The sequence below is a fragment of the Microcaecilia unicolor genome, chromosome 11 (assembly GCF_901765095.1).
Source record: "Microcaecilia unicolor chromosome 11, aMicUni1.1, whole genome shotgun sequence".
Classification (NCBI taxonomy): Eukaryota; Metazoa; Chordata; class Amphibia; order Gymnophiona; family Siphonopidae; genus Microcaecilia; species Microcaecilia unicolor.
The window spans coordinates 1,693,461-1,715,402 of record NC_044041.1 but is presented as its reverse complement, the minus strand read 5'-3'; the positions used below and the strand labels follow the sequence as shown (position 1 = coordinate 1,715,402).

General features: G+C 43.1%; 1 protein-coding gene across 1 annotated transcript in view; it reads right to left on the bottom strand.

The window, feature by feature from the left end:
- The window catches only part of LOC115479877, a 91,873-nt gene extending 70,288 nt beyond the window's left edge, over positions 1-21,585 (bottom strand). Inside the window, exons 1-4 of the mRNA XM_030218176.1 lie at positions 21,069-21,585; positions 8,783-8,890; positions 4,789-4,896; positions 207-252 (exon numbers count right to left, since the gene is read on the bottom strand). Of these exons, the coding sequence (XP_030074036.1) occupies positions 207-252; positions 4,789-4,896; positions 8,783-8,890; positions 21,069-21,585 (779 nt within the window). The remainder of the gene's footprint in view (positions 1-206; positions 253-4,788; positions 4,897-8,782; positions 8,891-21,068) is intronic.
- Between the last annotated feature and the right edge of the window lie 357 nt (positions 21,586-21,942).

Here is a 21,942-nt window from a genome sequence, read left to right as displayed (position 1 = left end):
ATGATATAATGTGTGACTGAAGATTTTTAATGCTGCAATTGTCTAAGTCAAAAAGGTGGTAAATAAATCTAAACAAATAAATAAAACAGATATATAAACAGAGGGAGTCAAGGAAGTGCTTTAAAGACTTTAGAAGATAAATAAAATAAATGAATGGATAGACCCATTCTCCGTTTCCCACCTTGGTGGCTTCCAGCCATGCTTACCTCAGAGATTCCTTCCTGTTAGCAAGAGGCCGTCTAGGGCTGCAGCCTGGAAAAGAAAGACATGCTCTCTAAGACAGCTTATTGCTTTCCCTCCTCTTCCAGCCACTTTTAAGCTGGTTTTAAAATACTAATAAAAAACAACATTTAGGACACAACACATCAAATATCCACTCAAAAAATCTGAAGGTTTTGCTTACTATATCAAATGAGAGATAACTTTGCCATACTCAGTAAATGTAATTATAAACAAGGTTAAAACTCAACTGGCAACCCACCCCCACAACAGGCTACTATCACTGGTTTCAAAATCAAAAGCAACTCCCCCAACCAAAACAGAAGACAAAACTATCAACCCAAAAAAACCCGGTCTACAATTATGAAGTAGTTTATAGCAAAGTACACTCTCAGTGGAAAAATAAATATCCAAGCAAAAGATATTGGTAAAATAGCCTGAGTTCCAACAAACTGTGCACAGTGTTATAACAATTCAGTCACTTATCTGAGTCGGTCGCAACAAATCCATGTTGGCAGGCTTCAAACTTCTGTGGCACAATCACACAGTCCTCGACAAGGGCCTCCTTGTTTCACTGAGTTGCATCAGGAGGAAGAGCTAAAAGCACATAAGCACTTATTGTGAGTTTAGTTCTTCCTCCTGACGCAGCTGAGCGAAACAAGGAGGCCCTTGTCGAGGATTAGGTGACTGACACAGAAGTTTGAAGCCTGAGCTTGAATTTGCCCAAATGGGATCGGAGGTAGGGTATTACTATGGATTAAGAGCTGGTTGAAGGATGGGAAGCAGAGAGTAGGGTTAAATGGTCAGTATTCTCAATGGAGAAGGGTAGTTAGTAGGGTCCCTCAGGGGTCTGTGCTGGGACTGCTGCTTTTTAACATATTTATAAATGACCTAGAGACGGGAGTAACTAGTGAGGTAATTAAATTCACAGATGACACAAAGTTATTCAGGGTCGTCAAGTCGCAGGAGAAGTGTGAAAGATTACAGGAGGACCTCGCGAGACTGGGGGATTGGGCGTCCAAGTGGCAGATGAAGTTCAATGTTGACAAGTGCAAAGTGATGCATGTGGGTAAGAGGAACCCGAATTACAGCTATGTCATGCAAGGTTCCACGTTAGGAGTCACAGACCTAGAAAGGGATCTGGGAGTCATCGTTGATAAGACGTTGAAAACTTCTGCTCAGTGTACTGCGGCAGCTAAGAAAGCACACAGAATGTTGAGTATTATTAGGAAAGGGACTCACAGAAACAGAAGCCTCCGCAGCCTTCTACATGGAATGTTGCTAGTGGAATAGCAACATTCCACGTAGAATCTCCAATAGTAGCAACATTCCATGTAGAATCTCCAATAGTATCTATTTTATTTTTGTTACATTTGTACCCTGCGCTTTCACACTCATGGCAGGCTCAATGCGGCTTACATGGGGCAATGGAGGGTTAAGTGACTTGCCCAGAGTCACAAGGAGCTGCCTGTGACTGAAGTGGGAATCAAACTCAGTTCCTCAGGACGTCAGACTCACAGAAACAGAAGCCTGCACAGCCTTCTACATGGAATGTTGCTAGTGGAATAGCAACATTCCATGTGGAATCTCCAATAGTATCTATTTTATTTTTGTTACATTTGTACCCTGCGCTTTCCCACTCATGGCAGGCTCAATGCGGCTTACATATTGTATACAGGTACTTATTTGTACCTGGGGCAATGGAGGGTTAAGTGACTTGCCCAGAGTCACAAGGAGCTGCCTGTGCCTGAAGTGGGAATCAAACTCAGTTCCTCAGTTCCCCAGGACCAAAGTCCACCACCCTAACCACTAGGCCACTCCTCCACTCCATTCTGATTTCCAGATCATTTATAAATATGTTAAATAGCACCGGTCCCAGTACAGATCCCTGCGGCACTCCACTATTCACCCTCCTCCATTTGAAGAAATGACCATTTAACCTTATCCTCTGTTTTCTGTCCAATAACCAATTCCTAATCCACACCAGAACCTTGCCTCCTATCCCATAACTCTTTAATTTTCTCAGGAGTCTCTCATGAGTAACTTTGCGAAATGCTTTCTGAAAATCTAGATACACAACTGGCTCACCTTCATCCACATGTTTAAAACTTCATGCCTTGAAAGAAATGAAGCAAATTGGTGAGGCAAGACTTCCTTTGGCAGAACCCATGTTGACTGTCCCATTAAACCATGTTTATGTGTTCCATGGGTTTCCTTTTTCCTGGTCTGTGAGTCCTAATGTGGAACCGTGCATCAAGTAGCTATGGTTTGGATTGCTCTTCCTTTACCCTTGCTCACATTAAAGCTCACCTGCTATTTGGATGCCCAGTCTCCCTCAGTAACCACTAACTCCTCCTTTTACTAAGGGATCCCATGTGCCTGACCCACGACATCCACCGTGAGGTCATTCCACGCATCCACCACCCTTTCAGTGAAAGATTATTTTCTTAGATTTCTCCTAAGCCTATTTCCACTTAATGGATCCTCAGAAGCTTAGATGAGATTGGGTGGCAGAGCCGTGGGGGGAGGTGGGGCTGGTGGTTGGGAGGCGGGGCTAGTGCTGGGCAGACTTCTACAGTCTGTGCCCTGAAAATGGCAGATACAAATCAAGGTCAGGTCTACACAAAAAGTAGCACATGTGAGTTTATCTTGTTGGGCAGACTGGATGGGCCGTGCAGGTCTTTCTCTGCCGTCATCTACTATGTTACTATGTAAGTTCATCCTATGCCCTCTCATTCCAGAAGTAGCTATGCACATAAATGATCTCTTACAGAATAAGAGACAGTGAAAATATGTGCACCCTGTTTTCATGGACGGAGCATGAAATGTATGCAAATTATAAATATGATATTTTCCATGCATTCTGGCTAACATCTATGCACTAGTTCTAGGACTGGTGTAAGTGAGCAGCGTTTTCTGCCACTTGAGCTAGAAGTCTATAAGGAAAAGCAGGCGCCTGCTTAGCCTCTTATCCCTCCGTAAGTGATCTACAAAACCCATTTGTACATTTTGTTTGCTGCTCTCAGCTGGGTAACTTTTAGACAGAAATGGCAATGTTCATTTGAGCACCCAGGTACTTTGAGGTCTTTTCCTTCTTTTTTGTATTTTTATGTTGCAAGTGGCCTCATTAGCAATATATAGGTTATAATCTACAGTGTTTTGTTTAAAGAACTTTGGAGATCCTGTAGAAGAGTTTCTTCAGTGGAAGTAACTTTTAGACAGGCCAATTTACAAAGGTATATGGCTTTGAAAATTGTTCCTAAAAATTATTACAGTTTGATAGAAATCCAGAATTGTAATGTGAAAACTGTGACACTTGTGAAGGGTTAAGTAGATCCAGGAGCCGGAACTCCAGACTGGGGCGCTGGAAAGGCCAGCGGGGGTGGGAACAATGGAGGGACTACCAATCCCAGCATCCTCGGGAAGGATCACCTGAACCCTCTAGAAAGGCTAACCAGCGCTGCAATGCCCCTGACTCCCAGAGGAGGCCACTAGACTCCCTTAGAGAAGGTGAACCAGACTACAACTCCCAGGTTTCCAGGGGGGAGGAGGCGGAAGCTTTTCAGCAGGCTCATGATAAAGATTGGGCACAGCTGAGAGGGGAGAGACAGATAAAGCCCATGGAATAGAATGGATGCATGAGGAGGTGATTACCGAGGCCAAAGAGGTAGGTGAAAGAATGCAGGTAGAGCCCATGGATATTTCTGCCTTAGCCCGGGTGGAAAAGGGGCAATCTCTGGGCCTGTTAGCAACCTTGATGGATCGGTTAATTCAATTCATTGAGAGAAAAGCCCAGAGAACTATCTGAGCGGGTTTTCTGGGGAAGTAGCTTCCACCTGGCCCTGGGCTCAAGCATGACCCTTGGGGAGGATACCAGGAGTTAGTGGCTGGTATGAAAGGGAGGGGGTCCCCTTTCCTCAGGTTGCTCTGAGGTGAGGGTTTGCTAGGGTGAGTGTGAAGCGTGCAGCAGAACCTTTTTGGCTGAATGAACTTTGGGGAACTTTTGGGTGAAAGAACGTTGAGGCTTTTTGCTGAATGAACTTTGGGAACCTTTTTGATGGGGAGAGTGCTGGAACTTTTGCCCAAGGATTAGTGGACTTGATGAACTCGGGGAGGAAAGGATTTGGACTGTGGGACTCAGGGCTGGGTTTGTACCTGTTTTCTGTTTTCCTTTTTGTTGCTCAGTTGAAGCTATAAGAGTGCTGGAGCTATGTACTAAGCCTGGGGAGGCATGTAGCCCCAGGGAAGAGACTATTCCTAATTAAATACAGGAAATTTCTGACTGGTTTGATATTATTTGAACTGCCAAGTATCCAGAATTACCTAGAAAACCTGGTGTGGAGTTGGGCCCAGGTCTGGGAAAGTTGAAGCACAGCTAAGCGGCGTGGGAAGTGTTTACAAAACAAAACAATCTCTTAGCAAAGCCCTACGTAAGGCAGGATTTACATTTATGGCAAAACTAGGACAAAAATAAAAGGGTAAGGACTAGAGGTTTATGCTATTCCCTTCTCTCTCTGCTCACACCGCTGCTATTCCCGCTCTTCTCAGCAGTCCCTGCTCCTGAATTACCTCTCCTGCTGCACATTGCTTTGTGAATATGAGCTCGTACTTTCTCAGTTCTCACAGAATCCAGGTCACTGTCAATGACGACACCATCAAAACTCATCACAGGAACACCTGCAGAAAAGGCAAAGGCAGTTGACAGAAATATGATTTCCATTAGAGAACAATAGAAATCAAACAAAATAAAACATGGAAAAGAAAATAAGATACCTTTTTTATTGGACATAACTCAATACATTTCTTGATTAGCTTTCGAAGGTTGCCCTTCTTCGTCAGATGGGAAATAAGCAAATGTGCTAGCTGACTGTGTATATAAGTGAAAACATTCAAGCATTACTATGACAGTCTGACAGGGTGGGAGGATGGGGGTGGGTCGGAGGTATGCATGGGGACATCAAAGCATATCATTGATATTCTAACAGGGTGGGTGTGGATAGGTGAGGGGAGGGTGATCAACAGAGAAATACAGCTTTATGGTTTATAATGGGCTAGGAACCCCAGATCCTTGAAGTCCTTTCTGTTGGGTGTTAAAATGTTCAATCATTCTGACTTCAAAGGTCTTACGTTCTTGTATGGTTTTAAAGTTACCTTTCAGTATTCTCACTGTGAAATCACTGGTGCAGTGTCCTGGTTCTGTGAAGTGCTGTCCCACCGGGGTGGGGGCCCTACTGGCACCAGTATTGTTCATGTGATGTCTATGTAAATTGAATCTTGTCTTAAGCATCTGGCCTGTTTCTCCAATATAGCATCCTTCGTTACATTTTTTACACTGAATGATATATACCACATTGGAAGATGAGCAAGTGAAAGATTCCTTTATGTTGAATATCTTTCCTTTGTGGATGACTGTGGGGTCCTGTGAAATGTTTTGGCATAGTTTGCAACTGGATAAATTACAGGGAAGTGTGCCCTTCTGTTCCTTTTCAGACTGTGATGGAAGTTAGAATATCAATGAAATGCTTTGATGTCCCCATGCATACTTCCTACCCACCCCCCTCCTCCCACCCTGTCAGACTGTCACAGTAATGCTTGAATGTTTTCACTTATAAACACTGTCAGCTAGCACATTTGCTTATTTCCGTTCTGAGGAAGAAGGGCAACCTTCGAAAGCTAATCAAGAAATGTATTAAGTTATGTCCAATAAAAAAGGTGTCATCTTATTTTCTTTTCCATGTTTTATTTTGTTTGATTTCTATAGATTCTACATGGAATGTTGCTATTCCACTAGCAACATTCCATGTAGAAGTTGGCCCTTGTAGATCACCAATGTGGCCGCGCAGGCTTCTGCTTCTGTGAGTCTGACGTCCTGCGTCAGACTCACAGAAACAGAAGCCTGCGCAGCCTTCTACATGGAATGTTGCTAGTGGAATAGCAACATTCCATGTAGAATCTCCAATAGCAGCAACATTCCATGTAGAATCTCCAATAGTAGCAACATTCCATGTAGAATCTCCAATGGTATCTATTTTACTGTCATAGTAATGCTTGAATGTTTTCACTTATATACACTGTCAGCTAGCACATTTGCTTATTTCCGATCTGAGGAAGAAGGGCAACCTTCGAAAGCTAATCAAGAAATGTATTAAGTTATGTCCAATAAAAAAGGTGTCATCTTATTTTCTTTTCCATGTTTTATTTGTTTGATTTCTATAGATTCTACATGGAATGTTGCTATTCCACTAGCAACATTCCATGTAGAAGTTGGCCCTTGTAGATCACCAATGTGGCCGCGCAGGCTTCTGCTTCTGTGAGTCTGACGTCCTGCACGTCAGACTCACAGAAACAGAAGCCTGTGCAGCCTTCTACATGGAATGTTGCTAGTGGAATAGCAACATTCCATGTAGAATCTCCAATAGCAGCAACATTCCATGTAGAATCTCCAATAGTAGCAACATTCCATGTAGAATCTCCAATGGTATCTATTTTACTGTCATAGTAATGCTTGAATGTTTTCACTTATATACACTGTCAGCTAGCACATTTGCTTATTTCCGATCTGAGGAAGAAGGGCAACCTTCGAAAGCTAATCAAGAAATGTATTAAGTTATGTCCAATAAAAAAGGTATCATCTTATTTTCTTTTCCATGTTTTATTTTGTTTGATTTCTATTGATAACCTTAAGAGTGGACTAACACGGCTACCACACCTCTCTGCATAAGATAACAGAAAGCAAGAACCAGAGCAAGAGAAGACAGGGTGAGAGGAGACTGCATGCAGGGAGTGAGACAGGACAGAGAAACGAAGGAAGTGGGGATACGATGAGATAGGGCAGCAGAGTTCAGGAAGAGAGGAGGAGGGATAGGATAGCAAGAATTTAGGTGAGATGAGAAGACAGTGGGGTGAAGAGTACGAGGAGAGAGAGAAAGCAGAGTGCAAAATGGAAGCAGCCTACTGGTTCGGACACTGCAATTGCAAATGGTTTGGTATTTGGAACAATTAACAGATTGTCTTCATGGTCAGTAGGATCCTATTCATGAAGGCTGGACTCTCCTAACCACCATGTTTTTTTTGTTTTGTTACATTTGTACCCCGCGCTTTCCCACTCTTGGCAGGCTCAATGCGGCTTACATGGGGCAATGGAGGGTTAAGTGACTTGCCCAGAGTCACAAGGAGCTGCCTGTGCCTGAAGTGGGAATCAAACTCAGTTCCCCTCAGTTGGGACAGTTATAGGGGAGGGGAGGATTTTCTCTTCTTTGTCTGGTGCAGATGTTTTCAATCCACACCCGACTGGCTGTGCCCCAAGGACTGGATCGAAAACCCTTGGTCTGGTCTTTAGCATCTACTGAAGAAACAACAGTGGATGCCCTTAGAGGAGAACACTGGAATGGGCGGGGGGGGGGGGGGGGGGGGGAGGGTTTGGGGGGCAGTTGAGGGAATTTTCTCTGTTCAAGTGCAATTGTTCTCTGTAATAATTCAAGAGTTCTTAAATAAAAATGGAAAGTTTCAAAAAAAGAAAAAAAGAAGGCAGTTTGCAAAGCAGAAGGTATTGGGGGCACAGGATCAGAGATGCAGGTGGCATAAGTACATAAGTACATAAGTAGTGCCATACTGGGAAAGACCAAAGGTCCATCTAGCCCAGCATCCTGTCACCGACAGTGGCCAATCCAGGTCAAGGGCACCTGGCACGCTCCCCAAACGTAAAAACATTCCAGACAAGTTATACCTAAAAATGAGGAATTTTTCCAGTCCATTTAATAGCGGTCTATGGACTTGTCCTTTAGGAATCTATCTAACCCCTTTTTAAACTCCGTCAAGCTAACCGCCCGTACCACGTTCTCCGGCAATGAATTCCAGAGTCTAATTACACGTTGGGTGAAGAAAAATTTTCTCCGATTCGTTTTAAATTTACCACACTGTAGCTTCAACTCATGCCCTCTAGTCCTAGTATTTTTGGATAGCGTGAACAGTCGCTTCACATCCACCCGATCCATTCCACTCATTATTTTATACACTTCTATCATATCTCCCCTCAGCCGTCTCTTCTCCAAGCTGAAAAGCCCTAGCCTTCTCAGCCTCTCTTCATAGGAAAGTCGTCCCATCCCCACTATCATTTTCGTCGCCCTTCGCTGTACCTTTTCCAATTCTACTATATCTTTTTTGAGATACGGAGACCAGTACTGAACACAATACTCCAGGTGCGGTCGCACCATGGAGCGATACAACGGCATTATAACATCCGCACACCTGGACTCCATACCCTTCCTAATAACACCCAACATTCTATTCGCTTTCCTAGCCGCAGCAGCACACTGAGCAGAAGGTGAGGGTGAAAGGAACTAAGTTTCTAAATGGGTCAAGCCGGGCACAAGATGGCAGGAAATAGAATTCAGGGTGAGAGGAAATGAAATATATGGGGGAGAAGAAGCAAAAGATGAAGCTTATGGAGGAAGGAGATCAGGTAAATGGCAGGAGAAGAAAAAGTATTAGAGAAGTTGGCAGCCCAGTGATACTCTGTTATGGCTGTGTTGTATTGACAACTTTTTCAGACAGCTTTGCTTACCAGCCACATGTTTGCAGGGAACAACATCATTGTACCCAACCATTGCTGTAGGGCTGAAGCTTCCCTGTTTCTGTAAGGACTCAATGGATCTAATTTCCAGAGCAGGTCCTGGGAAGAAAAACAAAAAGGGTCTTTTTTTTTTTTTTTAGCACTTAACTGTTACCAAAACAATACAGTGACTGTGCAAACAGATATGACACCAGTAGAAATCAGTGTGAAGATTATTTGCATAAATTACAGTGCATGGATTTACATATATCGAGCAATTTTCAAAAGCCATTTACTAGGGTAAATGGCTGTCTGAAAACTACCCACCCTTTCCTAGGTAAAAGTAGGTGCAGGGATGAACATGTATACTTTACCCTTAGAAAAAGGAGGTAGGCTGAGGTCAGGGGAGGCAAAAATGTTCATAGTTTTGCATTTTCAAAAGAAAAAGGAGAGGCAAATGTTTTCCAGAGATGGGGAAATTTTATTTTATTTATTTATTGCATTTGTATCCCACATTATCCCACCTATTTGCAGGCTCAATGTAGCTTACATAGTTTTGTTAACATAGTCATTGCGGGTTCAATGTGGCTTACATATTTTGTTAGCAAAGTCATTGCAGGGTGACAGATACATTTAATATTGTGTCGAGGTTAGGTAAGGGTAGAAGGAAGAAGAAAGGGGTGATTAGGTAGTTATAGTAGGTGAGTGTCAGGCGGATTTGTGTGGCCGTTAGTTCTCATTGTATGCCTTGTTGAAGAGATATGTCTTTAGAGATCTGCAAAAAATAGTTGTTTCGTTGATTGTTCTCAGGTCTGTAGGCAGTGCATTCCACAGTTTCGTGCCCAAGTACAAGAATGTGGTATCGTGCATCTGCTTGTACTTTAGTCCTTTACAACTGGGGAAGTGCAGGTCGAGGAACTTGCGGGATGCTCTTGTGGCGTTTCTTGGAGGTAAGTCTACGAGGTTTAGCATGTAGATTGGGGCGTCTGCGTGAATGATTTTGTGTATAATCATGCACATCTTGAATGTAATGCGCTCCCTAAGTGGGAGCCAGTGGACCTTCTCTCTTAAGGGTTTTGCATTTTCATATTTAGTTGTTCCAAATATGAGTCTGGCGGCAGTATTCTGGGCAGTTTGTAGTTTTTTGATAGTTTGTTCTTTGCATCCAGCGTATAGTGCGTTGCAGTAGTCCAGATGACTTATTACCATTGACTGTACCAGGGTGCGGAATACGTATCTCGGGAAGAAAGGTTTTACTCTTTTAAGCTTCCACATGGAGTAGAACATCTTTTTCATTGTGTTCTTCACGTGGTCATCAAGGGTGAGGTTTCGATCAATGGTGATTCCAAGAATTTTCAAGTTTTTTGAGATAGGGAGAGAGCAGTATGATGTGGTTATCGTGGAGGTGTTTTGTGTTATGTTGTGAGGTAAGTACAAGACATTGTGTTTTTTCTGCATTAAGTTTTAGTTGGAATGCATCTGCCCAGGTGTGCATTATATGGAGGCTTTGGTTGATTTCGTTGGTGATTTCGTTTAGATCATGTTTGAACGGGATGTAGATTGTGACATCGTCTGCATATATGTAGGGGTTGAGGTAAAACTAGAGGACATAGGAGTAATGTAAGGAGATATTTTTTCATGGAGAGGGTGGTTAGTGCCTGGAATGCCCTCCAAAAATGGTGACAGAATTCAAAAAGGCATGGGATGAACACGAAGGATAGAATAAAAAAAACAAAACAAATGACTGCATGTGTGTTCATGTGTTGAATGGTGCTTAGGTGGCAACTCCAGCTGTGAAGAACTAAGACCAGTGCTGGGCAGACTTCTAGGGTCTGTGTCCCGTATATGGCACGAGAGATCAGGATGGGCTGGAGTGGACGACAGCAACTCCATTAGTTTGGATATAAGATCAGTGTCGAGTGGCTTCCACAGTCTGTCTCTCGAAAATGGCACAGAAAGATCAGGATCAAGCATACATATTTTATACCGCATTCACTGTTGGTTTAATCATGAATTGATAATGAGTGTGACTGTTGGGCAGACTAGATGAACCATTCTGATCTTTATCTGCTGTCATCTACAATGTTAGTACTGAAATATTTGCAGGTACTTTTTCCTCGGATAACTTGCAAAGGGTAAGTACCTAAGAACGTAAGAATAGCAATACTGGGTCAGACCAATGGTCAATCTAGCCCAGGATCCTGCTTCCAACAGTGGCCAAGCAAGCTCACAAGTAGCTGGCAGAATACCAAATAGTAGCCAGATTCATGCTACTGATCCCACTGCATACTTTCATTTTGAGAATTAGTTTGAAGCCCATAGGAAAGCAAAGCTACATTCTTATAATGGGTATTCTACATAGAGAATCATACAAGTGGATGATGTTAACGGCGCTGGTAGGGATGAAACTGATGTCAACAAGTACAAAGACACTTAAAGAACACGGGCCAGAGTACTTGAAGAAAAGGATCTCTCTCTATGCACCCCCAAGGTCACTAATGTCCACTAACCACACCCTCTCCAAAGGAAATGTATACAATATGCCTACCCCCTCCATCCTTACTCTGGAAGGCACTCCTAGAAACATGTCACCCAACACAAGACTATCTGTATCTCAGAAGCAGGTGAAAGCCTGGCTCTTCTCCCAAACATTTAACTAGACACACAAGGCCTAACATTAGCTGCACATACTGCAACAGATCTGAAACCAACTACCTCAGCTTCCAGAAGAGGCTAAAAACCTATTTCTTTCCAAAGCCTACTACATAATAAAAGCCTCTCCCTCCCAAAGACCACAACAGAACAAACACTCCTACTATATGCCCCTAACTAGTCACAGAATCATCACCTCACCCTCATCTCATACTATATACTCTCTACTTCTCCCATACTCTATAAAGTTACACTGGATTGTATTCACAGAACTGTATTCAAAAGTATTCAACCAATGAACTACCTACAGAGTTGCTAGTGTATGACGGATTGCACGTCATCACTTTTTTTATTATTTGGCTGTTTTTTAATTACATTTTAGAAGACCTCTGTACATTTTTTACATCAGTATAGATATCTCATTAACCCTGACAATAAAAGAAAACTGTGTAGCCCCTGACGCAGCCCTGCTGGGTGAAACACGGCCTGTGTCAGGCTGATTTGAATATTTGGTTTTTTGTTCAATAAATTTATGGTTTTCTTCTACTGATCTGCTTTGTTGTCTTTCCAGCATTATACCCTGACCACCACCCGCATGACCCTTCCGTGGTAAACCTGTTCTCTCAGCTCCCCTTGTGGGATAGCCACCTTTTCCCTTCTTCTACCAGGCTCTCCTCCCGATCAGCGCTCTCCTGTTTCACCTCCTTTCCTTCCAGTTTAGTCAGAGGAGCAATCTCCATCGGCTCCTCTTGTTCTAGTTCCTCCCCCTTTTCCTCCCCTTGCCAGTCTATATGTTCCTCCCCACACCCATTGCTCAGCTTCTCTCCATTTGCTTGATTGGGCAGGTTCAGAACTCCTTCCCTCCTCCTGGCTCTCTGGGACAGGTTTTTCCAACTCCTTTCTCTTGCCCTTTCTCCTGACTTCCTCTGGGGGCTGTTGGGGATTGAAGTCCCTGTTTCTACCATGGGACCTACTCAGGGGCTGCTGGAAATTACAGTCTTTTCCTTTTCTCCAATCCCCCAGGGGAAAAGACTCCTTCTCTACCCAGTCTCCCTCCGAGCCTCCTTGTTCCTCCATGTTCCTTCATTCTCCCTCTTACCCTCATATTCCTCACAGTGCAAACAAGAGTGGGAAGTAAGTAATTATGGATGGACCAAGGAATGTGGTTTGGCAGTTGAAAGAAAACAGAATTATCTTTGAGGAAGATGATTTGTTAAACAGTTTATGATTTATAAAACAGTTGAAGCTGGAGACAGGAGAGGTTGCGAGGGATTGGAGAATGGCGGAGGTGGTCCCTCTTCACAAAAGTGGGGATAGGGAAGAAGCTGGAAACTACAGGCCGGTAAGCCTCACTTCGGTTATTGGAAAAGTAATGGAAGCCATGCTGAAGGAAAGGATAGTGAATTTCCTGGAAGCCAATAAGTTGCAAGATCCGAGACAACATGGTTTCACCAAAGGGAAGTCGTGCCAAACGAATCTCATTGAATTCTTTGACTGGGTGACCGGAGAATTAAATCAAGGACGTGCTATGGACGTCATCTACTTAGATTTCAGCAAGGCTTTTGACATGGTTCCCCACAGGAGGCTCTTGAATAAACTAGAAGGGCTGAAGATAGGACCCGAAGTGGAGAACTGGATTAGGAACTGGTTGACGGGCAGACGCCAGAGGGTGGTAGTGAATGGAGTTCGCTCGGAGGAGGGAAAGGTGAGTAGTGGAGTGCCTCAGGGATCGGTGCTGGGGCCCATTCTGTTCAATATATTTGTGAGTGACATTGCCGAAGGGTTACAAGGTAAAGTTGCCTTTTTGCGGATGACACCAAGATTTCCAACAGAGTGGACACCCCGGAGGGAGTGGAAAACATGAAAAAAGATCTGAAGAAGCTGGAAAAATGGTCTAACGTTTGGCAATTAAAATTCAATGCGAAGAAATGCAAAGTGATGCACTTAGGGAGTAGAAATCCAAGGGAGGCGTATGTGTTAGGTGGGGAGAGCCTGATAGTCACGGACGGGGAGAGGGATCTTGGGGTGATAGTATCTGAGGACCTAAAGGCTATGAAACAGTGCGACAAGGCGGTGGCCGTAGCGAGAAGGTTGCTAGGCTGTATAGAGAGAGGTGTGACCAGCAGAAAAAAGGAGGTTTTAATGCCCCTGTATAAGATGTTGGTGAGGCCCCACCTGGAGTATTGTGTTCAGTTTTGGAGGCCGTACCTTGCGAAGGATGTTAAAAAAAATGGAAGCGGTACAAAGAAAAGCTACGAGGATGGTATGGGAGTTGCGTTCCAAGACGTATGAAGAGAGACTTGCTGACCTGAACATGTATACTCTGGAGGAAAGGAGGAACAGGGGTGATATGATACAGACGTTCAAATATTTGAAAGGTATTAATCCGCAAACGAATCTTTTCCGGAGAGGGGAAGGCGGTAGAACGAGAGGACATGAAATGAGATTGAAGGGGGGCAGACTCAGGAAAGATGTCAGGAAGTATTTCTTCACGGAGAGGGTGGTGAACGCTTGGAATGCCCTCCCGCGGGAGGTGGTGGAGATGAAAACGGTAACGGAATTCAAGCATGCGTGGGACAGGCATAAAGGAATCCTGTGCAGAAGGAATGGATCCACAGAAGCTTAGCTGAAATTGGGTGGCGGGGGGAAGAGGGGTTGGTGGTTGAGAGGCTAGGATGGGGGAGGGCAGACTTATACAGGGTCTGTGCCGGAGCTGGTGATGGGAGGCGGGACTGGTGGTTGGGAGGCGGGAAATACTGCTGCACAGACTTATATGGTCTGTGCCCTGAAAAAGACAGGTACAAATCAAGGTAAGGTATACACATGAGTTTATCGTGGGCAGACTAGATGGACCGTGCAGGTCTTTTTCTGCCGTCATCTACTATGTTACTATGTATGTTACTTGGGAGAAACAGTGGCAGAAAACACCAATGTGTAGTGGCGGCTGTTCTCCCATGAGAAAATATTGATTATATTTGAATAACCTAAATTGCTTTTTCTCATACGTAGCATTTCTTAGTCTTTTATCACTACAAATTAAGAGTGGCTGGTACATAATTAGTTTGGAGTGGTGGTAAAAAGACTAGCATTTAATAACAAAACGCACCACCCTGCACCTCTTCAGGTTTAAGGTTAAGTGCCAAGTGTTCAACATTCTTCTGTCGTTTTTTAATATCTCGTCTCATTTTGCTTATTCTCTCAGAGCTGTCAGCTTTTGTAGATCTGTGTCCGTCACAAAAAGGCAAACTTTCCCTTCTAGTCTTTCAGCAATATTGCTCATGAAGATATTGAACAGAATCAGCCCCAGGACTGACCCTTGAGCACTCACCTTCCTTTCTTCTGAATACATTCCACTTTCCACTACCTGTTGTAAAGTTACACTACATATTTAGTAATGTCAGTTTAACCAATTTTTAATGCAGTTCATCACCTTGGGATCTACTCTAAGGATGCTCAAACATATTCTTTAGATTTCTATGAGGAAGCATAACAAAAGCTTTGCTGAAATCCAGATAAACTGCATCCAGGACATTCCCTCAATCTAGTTCTCTACCGTGCAAAGAAATCACATACATATGATTTGCCTCTGCTAATACCATGTTGTTTCAGATCCTGTAACCCACTAATCTGTAAGTGGGTCACTATCCTTTCATTCAGTAGCGTCTTTGTTACTTTTCCTACCGCTGAGGTGATGTTTTCCAGCTCTTCTTTCTTACCGTTTTTGTGAGGAGGGACCACCTCTGTTCTTCTCCAATCCAATGGAACATCTCCTGTCTCCAGGGCTCTATTAAACATATCCATCTCTGAGCTCCCTTAGTATCCTGAGATTTATCTCATCTGGTCCATGGCTTTGTCCACTTTCAGCTCAGACACTGTCCTCCATAAATGGTGCAGTATCTACTCCATTCTCATATGTACTGTTTCTACTTATCTGTGGCCCCTCTCTCAGGCTTTCATCCATGAATTCTGAACAGAATTGGAAGTTTAGCATTTCTGCCTTTTCCTCATCATTTTCTACACATGGGTCTTCAGCTCCTTTGATTTGTTTTCAATGCTAGTTTTAGTTTCACGTAGTCTCCTCTTGTTTCTTTGAAATCCCCAATTTAGCCATTTCACCCCACTCATGACTCTATAACTTCTTTCATATTTTCTCTGTCATCTCTTTTTCAAACTGAAAAGCCCTAATCTGTTTAGTCCTTTTTTTTTTTTCATTAAGAGAGGTGCTCTATCTCCTTTATCATTTTTTTTATCCTTCTCTGAACTTTACCTATTTATTATTATGACATTTATATCCCACATTATCTCAAAAATGGGCTCGAGTTCAATGTGGCCTACAAATTGTATTAAAGATAAAGAGTGTAGAGTACAACAATATTAAAATAATATTCTAGAGTGACTCAGAATCACGGAATATTTGTGTTATATCCTTTTTCAAATGACTAGAACTGTACCATTAACTATACAGCGACATAGAGGGGCATAATTGAAAGAGACGCCCAAGTTTTGTTGAGGACGTCCTCGCAAAACGTCCCGAAGGAGGGGCGGGGAAACCCGTATTATCGAAACAAGATGGACATCCATCTTTTGTTTTGATAATATGGTCGGGGATGCCCAAATCTTGAAATTTAGGTCGTCCTTAGAGATGGTCGTCCCTAGACTTGGTAGTTTCTAATTTTCAGCGATAATGGAAACCAAGAACGTCCATCTCAGAAACAACCAAATCCAAGCCCTTTGGTTGTGGGAGGAGCCAGAATTTGTAGTGCACTGGTCCCCCTCACATGCCAGGGCACCAACCGGGCACCCTAGGGGGCACTGCAGTAGACTTCATAAAATATTCCCAGGAACATAGCTCCCTTACCTTGTCTGCTAAGCCCCGCAAACCCCCTTAAAACCCACTACCCACAACTGTACACCACTACCATAGCCCTTATGGGTGAAAGGGGGCACCTAGATGTGGGTACAGTGGGTTTGTGGTGGGTTTTGGAGGGCTCACTGTTTCCTCCACAAATGTAACAGGTAGGGAGGGGGATGGGCCTGTACCTGCATACTGCTGTGATGGACCTGAGTATGACATCTGAGGCTGGCAACAAATATTTTGAAAGATGTTTTTTTGAGGGTGGGGGGGGGGTAGTGACCACTGGGGGAGTAAGGGGAGGTCATCCCCCGATTCTCTCCGGTGGTCATCTAATCATTTCAGCCAACATTTTGTGCCTTGGACATAAGAAAAACAGGACCAGGTAAAGTCATCCAAGTGCTCTTCAGGGACGCCTTTTTTTTTCCATTATGGGTTGAGGACGCCCATGTGTTAGGCACGCCCAAGTCCCACCTTCTCTACACCTCTGATACGCCCCCTTGAACTTTGGCCGTCCCTGCGATGGAAAGCAGTTGGGAACGTCCAAAATTGGCTTTAGATTATACCAATTTGGACGACCCTGGGAGAAGGACGCCCATCTTCCGATTTGTGTTGAAAGATGAGCGTCCTTCTCTTTCGAAAATGAGCCTGATAATGATACCCTCGGTTTCATCTCCATTCCATTTCCAATAATCTCCAACACTATTTGGTTTTTAGGCAACTGTGGAACAATGGACTGTACATTTCAATGAGTCCCAGATTTTTTTCTTAGGTGATGGACCCCACATACATGCAGTTGAGATTATTTTTCTCTCTGCGCATCAGTTTGCACTTGTCCACATTACATGTCACCTTGCATTTAGATGTTCAGTCTCCTGGTCTCACAACCCTCTGCTATTTTAATGGCTTCTCAGTGATTCTTTCCCTCAACCCTTCCACTTTAATCTCCTAAAATCCATGAACAGTACCACAAAGTTCCTCACGTACTCCAATCGGGCCCAATTTTAAATCATGCAAATGATCCAAAGGGAATCATCAACTGCCCCTCCCCCAAGTCTTAAAACAGGTCTGATATCAGACTACCTCAAAATTCAGCACCCCAAATTGTAAGAAAAAGGACAACCAGGAGGACCAATTAGATCAGAAATGAGGGCACTAATTAAGAATGTGCTTTGCCCAGCCAGAGGCATTTAAACCATTAGCAAAGTACCTGGTCACTGTTCACTTGTTAAACAGGTCTAGACACTACAGATGTAGCATCACCAAAAACTGTGCACAGTAAATCCTGCAGCTCTTCCAACATGGTCTACCTAACTTCTGCCCCTGGTAACAAAGCTGTGCGGCATTACTGACGCCTCCCATTCAAAGTGAATGGGCTTCGTCAGCAGTACTGCACCTCCAGCTGCTAGCGTGGCTTTGTAAACAGGGGCCCAAATAAGACAGGCACAATTTACTACTACAGCATCAAAAAGATCTCTACAAGTTGAGGACTAAAAATGGCCAAAAATACTGTGACCCATGTATAAGTTGAGGCTGGGTCCCACATTACTCCCCCTCTCTCCCTCCCATCCACTTCTGGGTCCAACATTCTCTCTCTCTCTCTCTCTTCCTCCCCCAACCCTCCTTCCCATAGTCCACAGCTTCACAGATTTCAACAGGATCAGAACAGACTTAAAGCCAGAAGGAAGCAGCTAAATCATCAGATTTTAGTATGTGAGAATTACATATTTATCACTTTGGCAACGTCACTAAAGCTAAATGTATTTTCACAAATTACTCACCCTTCCAATGCAAGGAGAATGTTTTATTCAGGAATCAGTATTTCTCAGAATACACACACCTGCCTTTCTTTTACCCAAAAAAAGCAATCGGAATTTCATTCACCAACATTTTCCATACCATCTCAGCTAAACTCTGTCTTTGAACTCTACTCCTTGAGCCATCAGCCAATTAAATGGCTTTTAGCCATCTCCTGATAATTGCTATGCACACTTCCCTGCAGGCATGCCCTCCTCTCAGTGTACATGCTCAGCACAAACTTCCAGCATACAACAGAAAGGATCAAAGTACACAACACAGGCAATCCAAAGAAGAAGCACAAAGGGTCTCAAAAAAATAGTACAAGTGTGCTTTATTTATGACCAGCCACGCGCCGTGTTCGGCATAAAACACCTGCCTCAGGGGTCAATTCAACAAATAAGCAGTATTCATATCAGCTATGATGGTTTTTGGAACGCTTTCATGGTGGTTTGTTCCGCATCAAGTTTGTCAATTCACTGAGCATCACACTTGGAGTCACAGCTCTCATGATTAGTGCTTATTTGTTGAATCCAAAACATGGCCCATGTCGGGTCATAAATAAAGGGCACTTGTGCCATTTCTTGACAGACCTTTTATTTATTTATTTGTTGCATTTGTATCCCACATTTTCCCACCTTTTTGTAGGCTCAATGTGGCTTACAATGTTCGGTCATGGCATTCGCCATTCCAGAGTAGAGAGTTACATTTGGAGTTGTAGAGAGAAAAGGATAATAGGCATAGAAAGAGAGCAGTATCAGGTGAAGTGGTGATGTGTTGCATTTACAATGGTTGATTGATGTTGTGATATGCCTTGTTGAAGAGAGATGTCTTCAGAGATTTGCGAAAGTTGGTTAGTTCGTAAATTGTTTTTAAGTTACGTGGTAAGGCATTCCACAACTGCGTGCCCGTGTATGGAAAGCTGTATGCACGTGTTTGTCTGTATTTCAGTCCTTTACAATTGGGGAAGTGTAGATTAAGGAATGTGCGGGATGATCTTTTTGCATTGCTGGGTGGTAGGTCGACAAGGTCTGACATGTAGGACGGGGCATCTCCGTGAATGATTTTATGAATTAATGTGCAGATCTTGAACGTGGTGCGTTCTTTGAGTGGTAGCCAGTGGAGCTTTTCTCTTAGTGGTTTCGCACTTTCATATTTTGTTTTTCCAAATATGAGTCTGGCTGCGGTGTTCTGGGCTGTTTGAAGTTTTTTGATGATTTGTTCTTTGCAGCCAGCATAGAGTGCATTGCAGTAGTCGAGGTGACTTAGCACCATTGATTGTACCAGGTTGTGAAAAATGGCTCTTGGGAAGAAATGGTTTTACTCTTTTGAGTTTCCACATTGAGAGGAACATCTTCTTAGTTGTGTTCTTCACATGATTTTCAAGTGTGAGATTTCGATCGATGGTGACTCCGAGAATTTTCAGAGTGTTTGATAATGGAAGGGAGAGGTTTGGTGTGGTTATAGTAGTGAATGTGTTTTTGTTGTATTGTGAAGTATGAGACATTGTGTTTTTTTCTGCATTAAGTTTCAGTTGAAATGCATCCGCCCATGAATGCATAATTTGGAAGCTTTTGTTGATGTCTTCTTTGTGCTTCTTCTTTGGATTGACAGCACAAACTTCTAACCAGCCAGAACATTTACAGAATTTAAACAATGTCAACAGTGTTCAAATTAAAGCTGTTTGGAGGAGGTGTGCAAGTGAGACTAAGGAGCGATAAAGATAAATAGTAGTAACAATTACTACTGTTTATCGCTCCTTAGTCTCACTTGCACACCTCCTCCAAACAGCTTTAATTTGAACACTGTACAAGCTCACCCTGAATTAAGAGTTCTTCCTGCACCAGGGACATACATAATACTTGCTGAATCCTTCAAAGCAACTTCAGCACAGCCAGAATTTGTTTTACCTTATTTCCATAAAGTTAACAATAGCAAGAGTGCTATGGCACTGATAAGAATAACCCATAGATAAGACAACCCTAAGTCAACATTTCTCAACTTATACATGAGCATATAGGGTGTTGACATAGAAGGAAAATAGTTTCTCTCTGCTAAGGGACAAAGCAGGCAGTAAGAGTGGACTGATGGTCCTGATCTGCTAAAAATGAAAAAATTGATGAAGTTTGAGCTGCAGACAGCTATCCCTCCAAAGGGCTCTCGGGATAGGACAGAGGTGAAAGAAAAAGGTAATTTGTTGATCAGCAGAGTTATATACAACTGAACCTTGAAGCTGATAATCCAAAGCATTACGCAGGATAATGGCATTCTGTAATTTGCTCCTTATAAATATCTCCCTTTTGTCCAGGTAACTTGGTCCACCCAGATTTATGCAAAATTAGCAAGGTAAAAAGGGGACCAGGCTAGAGACATTGGTGACAGTGGGCTAACATCTAGCAAAAAGCCTCACATTGAACACTATTGGTTAAATTTTTGCAGACAATTCATCCAGGTAACGTGTCCAGATATTTGGTGACTTACTTTTCTGGGTAAGTTCCGCTGAATATCCAGATAAAGTTATTTGATTATCATAACTGGATAGTATGTTTTTCAATAAAGACCTCTTGGTGTATCATACTATGTGAGGTTCATATTCACCTGGTTTACCCAACTAACAGAATGGCTGGAATTTCCTTCCCCAAGTCAATGGATGAATTCTGGATGGGCAACTCATTGCCATCACAAAATTTATCCAGCCCCCCCAAAAAAGATGGCACTGTGGGTGTTTCCAGGGTGCAGTTATAACCAATATTCAGCAGTGGCTGCCCAAATAATAGGCCTACAGTTTACAGGACATTCACCCTGAATGGATTTCTGTTCAATATCTAGTTAACAGGGTAACTTTACCCAGAAAAGCTGAATAGCTCCCCACTGTTTCTGCCCTGAGAATATACAGTTCTACTACATTTACCTGAGCATCTGCTGAAGTTTCTTAAAATAGGAACTGCCTTAGTTAAAATCATTCCTGCTATTCTATCAAACATCTCAAAGACTTACTTGAACCTATTGTGTCGTGTCTTCTTTTGTCTGGAAGGTTGATTCTTAGTTCCTCTCTACAATCAGTGTTAGCATCTGTCAGCTCACATCTGTCTAACCAGCGTGGCCTAACAGCCTGCTCATGGAAATAAACATCTGCGGCTTCTTCTGTTCTAAGATGGTGAGATTTGGCAGCTGAGTTGGAGCAGATTCCATGGCTGCTATCTAGTGTTACAAGCCAGGGTTTGTGAGCATTAGTTTCTGTTTGTGAATCTTCACTACCTAATGGCTCTTTTAAGCTGAGCTTTATCACAGTAGGTTCTTCTTGGTGGCTACAGCCAGTCTTTGATAAGGTACGTTTAAACTCTGCTTCTGATGTCATAGAACGAGTGTGACAAGATATGTTGGAACTAAATGAAGACAGGCCAGCTAACATCGGGCTTTGCTGGTCATTTGGTGTCAGCTCCAATTGCTCAGACTCAGGATTATGGACTTGGGTGGCATCTAAGGGTTGGCTTCGCTGATCTCTCAATGACATTAAGCTTAGAGGTGCAGACTCTTCTTTTGAAGCCCTGGAAGATACCTCATAATTCTTGCTGTCCTGCAGGTGAACTTTACTATTTCACAAATACCTTCCTTCTGTTGCACTTCTGCTCGATTATCAGAAAGAATATGGTTTTCTGCAGTGTTGGATTTTTCTGCATACTGATTGCTGTTACGTTCAGAAACATTTGTCTGACTGAGTCTAGATATCCTCCCTCCCAAAGATTCTAGGCTGTTGGTCCTATATATGGTATCCAGAGACAGAGGTCCTTCATTAACAGACAGTACCATCTGAGAGTCACCTTTCGGCTCCTCTCTAAAGTACTGTAAAATATTCTGTCCTTTGGCTGCG